Below are 6,664 nucleotides of genomic sequence, written 5' to 3'. Positions count from 1 at the left end.
TATGCTTTCTTTTGTGTAACTGTGATTATAGTGCCACTTCGTTATAATTGTTAAATACAGGTTCTCCTAACACTGTTTGTTTTCTTGTTTTTTTCTGTCTCATTAATTTCTCAATTTACACACACATATATATGTGTGTGTGTGTGTGTGTGTGTTTATATATATATATGTGTGAGTATATTTTATTAATACGAAGTTGTCAATAAAATATATTTAAAACAAAAATGTTGTTTCAGTTGGGCCACATTTCCTTGTGCTACTCAACTGTAACACAGGGGAACGAATTCATTAAAATTGATTAGCTGATAATGGCCAGGATTTTTGTTACATTAGTGTTGCAAAACCTTCATGATTTTGATTCCCTGATTTTATTTCTGTCCTGGTCTGTATCCAGGTGGTGCACATCCCCAGGGTCTAATGCAAACAGCTCCTCACAGCAGCGTGGCGGTGCTGTCAGTCGCATTTGGAGCCTGACTCAGAGAGCTGTCCGTCAGTCCACCACCAGGACATCGAAACCCCCGGGAGTAGCTTTGAAGTTTATCCTGGGACCAGCAGTACTTACTGTTTCAGCTCGACTGTTTTGCCATGTAGCCCACTGTGAGGCAGATGTGAATAATAACACCCCCGTGGAAGTTGTAGCCAAAAACCCAGTGCCTGACTTCAAATGGCACGTTCTGTGGGAATTTGTAAAACCTCAGCTGTTCACTCTCGTCTGTGCTGTTGTGGTAAGACTGAATCTGTTTACTGATCAAGAATGTCAGTGAAGCAAAAGATTTTAGCCAGTTAGGACATTTATGCTTATCATTTAAAATGGATGTTTTTGGGGGGGGCTGTTTTCCTCAGCTCGCTTTTGGTGCTGCTATCTTGAACATTCAAATCCCCTTGATGCTCGGTGATCTGGTAAATGTTGTGGCACGCTACCTGAGAGAAAATACTGGGAATTATGTTCATGAGATAAGAGGTCCAGCCCTGAAATTACTTGGACTGTATGGTATCCAGGTAAGTACACATGAAATCTCACTAGTTGCACAACTTACTTGTGAACATGAGTCAAGCACAAAATAAATACTACAATCATGAAGTTTGCAATTATCAGCTTTATAATGCAGTCATTCTAATGCTATAGTCAGTGCGTTTTCAGTTAACTATATTAAATTGTTGTGTAGCCGTATACACACACATTTTCTCTCATCTTACTCATTTGGCACTTAAAGATCTCACTGTATAATTTATTTATTTAATCTATTCAATGAAAATTGTTTATTTAACTGGTACTTAATTGCCTCCTTTGTGCAGGGACTGTTGACGAGTGGGTACATTGTTCTGCTCTCGAGGGTGGGGGAAAGAGTGGCGGCAGACATGAGAAAGACCCTTTTTGCATCCTTACTGAGGTACATACATACATATTGACACAAAGGGAAAAAAATCGATGTATACAATAAATGTTATGTATAGTTTGGTGCAGAAGTGTTTAGACCATGAGAAAAGTTTTGTAATTTGGGCTCTAAGTGCTCCCCATAGAGGATTTTAACTCAAAACATAAAGACTTCAGACTGAAATTTGCATTAACAAATTTATGTCTGTAATGTTTATTTACAGACATTTTTCTAACACAGTGACCCATTTTCAAAACATCAAAAGCAACTGGGCATTTTAAGTAATCCAATTACTATGTGTAAAATTGTCTTTCTAAGCAGTTAGTGCAAAATCTTTGATTAATGTTTTGAAAGTCTGCACTTTGATTGTCTAATTTAAAGTTTTTGTCGCGGTGTACAGAAGCACAACTGCAAAAACGGTGTCATAATCCAAATACACGTAACTCTGACTGTATGACATCCACTGTCTGGCAGGGATTCCCATAGTTCACGTTGTCTTGTTTGCTTTCTTTCAATTCAGACAAGACGTGGCTTTCTTCGATGCTAATAAAACCGGGCAGCTGGTGAATCGTTTGACTGCTGACATTCAGGAGTTCAAGTCATCCTTTAAACTGGTTATTTCTCAGGTAATAACACAAGAACGATCCGGCAGTGATGATTTTCTGGTTTTACGCTTCTAATTCTTATTTTTTTTGCACTTTTTTGGTATATTTTCAGGGTCTGCGGAGTATTACACAGACAGTCGGATGTTTTGTCTCTCTCTATGTCATTTCTCCAAAACTCACAGGTTTGACAGTACTTGTCCTCCCCTGTCTTGTGGGAGCAGGAGCTCTCATTGGCTCATTCCTTCGCAGACTATCCCGCTTGGCTCAAGAGCAGGTGTTGTACTATGCATGTTATATTTCATGTAATATAAGCATATAGCGGTTGGCTTAATAAATTCAAGATTTGTTCTAATTACTGACAGCAGATGTTAGTTAAGTTTGAACTCCTATTTTGAAATGCAGTAAAATGTAAACGTATGCAGCAGCGCTTAATTTATTAGTACCACTGGCACTCAAAGCAACCAATAAAAAGCACTGCATGAGCTATTATTTGCAAAATTAGTATAATTTGCTGTCTGACTGTGTTTTTACTTCATGCTGTCAAATGCAAGGTAGCAAAGGCGACAGGGGTGGCAGATGAGGCACTTGGTAATGTGCGCACAGTAAAAGCTTTTGCAATGGAGGAACGAGAGCTCCAGTAAGTGAGAATATTTTTTGTTATACTTCTACCCTTTGTACTTTCAGAAAAGCACTAAATCTATGACAGAGATACAATGTTTTGATTTCCGTAATGTTTTTACACAGGTTATATGCATATGAAGTTGACAAATCATGTGAAATGAATGAAAATCTTGGTACTGGGATTGCCATTTTCCAAGGGCTGTCAAACATAGCCCTGAACTGTGAGTGTCTTTTACAATGTTAATTAGTTGACACACTTTTTAGCAGGCTGTTAAACTACCAACATTATGCTAATGTTTTTGTGTCGTGTTAATACAGGCATTGTCCTTGGAACTATTTTTGCTGGAGGAACTTTAATTTCAAGCAATGAAATGTCTCCTGGAGACCTAATGTCCTTTTTGGTTGCCTCTCAGACTGTTCAGAGGTAAAAACACACAACTTGCTCCACGATGATTTCTCTTTTACTGTTAAATGTATTCTTTCAAAAGTAGTTAATTACAAGTCATGCATTCATTTTATGTTTAGGTCTTTGGCCAGTATCTCCATACTTTTCGGTCAAGTAAGTAAAAACTATGATTATCTGATTATCCAACCAGATTTGAAACTGGAGTATTATAATATGTGAACATTTCCAAATGCCTCAAATATTTTGCTGGCAATCTCTTAACATTTGCCGCAGGTGGTAAGAGGAATGAGCTCTGGGGCTCGGGTTTTTGAATACCTTGCTTTGCAGCCCACTATCCCCCTCTCTGGAGGAGGACGCATCCCATACCATTCACTCACAGGAAGAGTGGACTTCATGAATGTCTCGTTCAGGTTGAAATCCTTCTAATTCATCTCCAAATCAAATATAAGTTTAAAACTACAACAGAGCACAGACATAAAAGAATGTTTTGTGAATGATGTATTGTTTTCTATTGATATGTTTCCAGTTATCCAACAAGACCTGGCCATCAAGTCTTGCAGAGGTTCAGTTTGACACTACCACCCAGTAAAACAGTCGCCATTGTTGGAGAATCTGGAGGAGGTAATTTCTGACATTTCATTTAGTAACTGTTCGACATTCAAACAATATTGGGTCATCTGATAAATGTTTAACCCTGTAGGAAAGTCCACAGTGGCGTCCCTGCTGGAGCGTTTCTATGACCCTACCAGCGGCGTAGTCATGTTGGACGGCCTCGACATTCGAACACTTGACCTTTGCTGGCTCAGGAGCCAAGTTATCGGATTCATCAATCAGGTCAAGGCTGCTGATCATTTCATGTTCAATTTTTAAAAAGTATTAGTTCCTAACAATTTTCACTGCAACTTTCTTTTTTTCCTCTTTCTCCTTTCTTTTAGGAGCCAGTTTTGTTTGGATCATCCGTCATGGAGAACATCCGTTTTGGGAAGCCTGAGGCTACAGATGCTGAGGTCATTAATGCAGCAAAGCAAGCCAATGCTCACGGCTTCATCACGGGTTTCCCAGACGGCTATAACACCGTGGTTGGTATGTGCTCCCATTTGAGCTTTCACGACTGTTAAGAAACGGTGCCGCTTGTTCATTCTAAACTCCAGATCTTTAAATCCAGGTGAGCGAGGTGTGACATTATCAGGTGGACAGAAACAACGCATTGCCATTGCCCGCGCTTTGATCAAGAACCCCAGTATTCTGGTGCTGGATGAAGCCACAAGTGCTCTGGATGCAGAATCAGAGCGAGTGGTGCAAGAGGCTCTGGACAGAGCCACAAGGGGTCGCACTGTGCTCATCATCGCCCACCGATTAAGCACCATTCAAAGGGCTGACTTGATCTGCGTGATGAGCAATGGTCGTATTGTGGAGGTGAGAAGGCTGAGTATTCAGAACATACTCTGACCTCCATTTAAATCCTCCAGCTAATTTACTCTAGCTTTTAATGTCAGAGATGTACTTAAAAAAATTGAATTCTTTCAGTATTCAGTAATACATATGGACATACTGGTAGCTTCCTTGTTGAGTTGATTGTGTTATATCAATTTTTATTATATCTAACACCTTTTTCCTTTTTGTTACAGGCTGGGACACATGTGGAACTGCTGAGCAAAGGAGGATATTATTCTGATCTCATCCGCAGGCAAAGAGCTGAGGGGCAAAAATGACCACACCCATATTTGTTTACAGTAGCTGTATAATACTGTATAATGGTGCTTATTTTGAAATGCATAGCAAGACATGTGTGGAAAATTAATTATTTAAAATGTACTGTAAATTTGCCAGCTCTGTGACTAGTTTTATGAGAACTTACAAATGTGTATGAACAAATGGACCAATGTGGATTGGCCTGTGATGAACAAATTACACTACTGTATGCGCTGTTATTTCCAATATTGTTGATAGAATGATAGATTATAATGTGCTGGGACAAAATATTAAAATTACTTAAATTAATTTAAAGTGTTTTTTATCTGTTTGTGGGTGACAATAAACCTTTCTTGTTACAAATTTGAAAGAAACTCAACACAGACCCTTACCAGTGATCAGTACTGACATTATTCTAAATTTAAACTCTGGGGAAGGAATTGCTGTTTTGGCATCATTCCTCTTTGCCTCCACATACATTTGTATATATAGTTTTACTACATCCAGGCCACATGTAAAGAAGAAACTTCACAGCCAGCACATATCCCTTGTGCTCTTAAAAGACTAAAGTTAGGCCCATAGTTTGTTAGACAAAGACACTTTTTGTAGTCTTCTGTCTGTACACTATCACAGTGGATTTTACATCTGACTTAAAGGTTCAAGACATTTAACAAAAATTTCATTAACTATTTACTGTACGAGTTACAAACATTTTTATACATAATGCCTCATTTTCAGAGGCTCAAGACTAGTTGGACAAACTAACAATTTTAAATATAAAGACATTGATTCTTGTAAAAACTCTTGGATTGCTTCTGCAGCATTCTTTGGATCATTGTTTGCATCGTGACGCTCACTCCACTCAGTTTACCCTGCTGAACCTGAGCAGAGTATAGCCCTGCACGCAATTCATCCTGCTAATTCTGTCAGCAATCACACTTTGTGGCGCATACCATGCCCATATTATAACATTGGCTCCATGTTATTATATGGGCACGATTATGGGCTTTTTCTTTTACTTAGCATTGTTCTGGTACAAGTTAATCTTGGTTTATGTGACTAAAGAATCTTTTGGCTCTTTAAAATGTTTTGTTGTTACACTCTGTTCTTGAATCCATGAATGTGTTTCTTGATTATTAACTTCAACAGTAATACAGCATTATACATATGGGCAGGGATAGCTCAGTAGGTAGAGTGGTGGCCCCATGATTGGAAGGTTGGGGGTTCGACTCCACTGAACGGCTACCCTGAGGTGCCCCTGAGCAGGGTACCGTCCCTACACACTGCTCCCCGGGCGCTGCATTGATGGCTGCCCACTGCTTCACTGGGTGAATGGGCTAAATGCAGAGGAACTATTTCCCTATGGGGACTAACACATACACACACACACACACAGCAATTTCCTAGAGAGTGTTCTTAACTTGGTAAGATGTTGTGAAGTTGTTTTTCTTAATCATAGAAATAATTTCGTCATCATCCACATTAGTTTTGCACTCACTCAGGCCTTTTGGTGTTGTTGGGCTGGTCATCCCATTCCTTATGTTTAATAATGAACCAGGTTATTGATTTGAAACACATTTTGGCATCTCTATAAGCTGCAAACAGAGAGATGCCAAACTGTGTTTCATTGTTCTTACATCAGTGACAATAAAGATTTATTCTATTCTATTGGCCTCCCCTAAAATTGATTTATTGTCCTTTTTAGCCTTATGATAGCCTTCTTCACTTGCTCTAACATCTCTGAGTCTCATATTTTAAATTACAGCAAAAAGCTTTAAAATATAATCTCAAAACGTTTAATCAAGTTTGGATATTATGTCCTGTTCACTTATCATGACAGAACACGGGAACAGGCCTCACCTGGCTATGAAACTGCTTGTCAATCCATTGTCCAATTACTTTTAAGCCTCTGAAAATGGGTGACTATAGAGAATGCCTGTAATTAAACAGTGAATGCAAAACGT

General features: G+C 38.9%; 1 protein-coding gene across 1 annotated transcript; it reads left to right on the top strand.

The window, feature by feature from the left end:
* The first annotated feature begins 2,193 nt into the window (after positions 1-2,193).
* On the top strand, positions 2,194-5,009 carry abcb8 (ATP-binding cassette, sub-family B (MDR/TAP), member 8). Its single transcript, XM_013911719.1, has 11 exons — positions 2,194-2,255; positions 2,537-2,618; positions 2,726-2,823; positions 2,921-3,026; positions 3,128-3,161; positions 3,282-3,418; positions 3,535-3,629; positions 3,709-3,842; positions 3,944-4,091; positions 4,174-4,424; positions 4,637-5,009. The coding sequence occupies exons 2-11, from the start codon at positions 2,599-2,601 to the stop codon at positions 4,718-4,720; spliced, it is 1,107 nt and encodes a 368-aa protein (XP_013767173.1). The 5' UTR covers positions 2,194-2,255; positions 2,537-2,598; the 3' UTR covers positions 4,721-5,009.
* Positions 5,010-6,664: the final 1,655 nt, after the last annotated feature.

Source organism: Pundamilia nyererei, unplaced genomic scaffold (assembly GCF_000239375.1).
Source record: "Pundamilia nyererei isolate P.nyererei 1_Seehausen unplaced genomic scaffold, PunNye1.0 scaffold00004, whole genome shotgun sequence".
NCBI lineage: Eukaryota > Metazoa > Chordata > Actinopteri > Cichliformes > Cichlidae > Pundamilia > Pundamilia nyererei.
The sequence above is the reverse complement of the archived record's forward strand: the minus strand, read 5'-3'. Positions and strand labels throughout refer to the sequence as shown.

Bases quoted from the DNA above. Each gene is read 5' to 3' on its own strand.
- abcb8 (XM_013911719.1), top strand. From the start codon at position 2,599: ATGGAGGAACGAGAGCTCCA. The intron at 4,092-4,173 runs GTATGTGCTCCC...CTTTAAATCCAG, and splicing joins CGGCTATAACACCGTGGTTG to GTGAGCGAGGTGTGACATTA. The intron at 4,425-4,636 runs GTGAGAAGGCTG...TTTTTGTTACAG, and splicing joins GCAATGGTCGTATTGTGGAG to GCTGGGACACATGTGGAACT.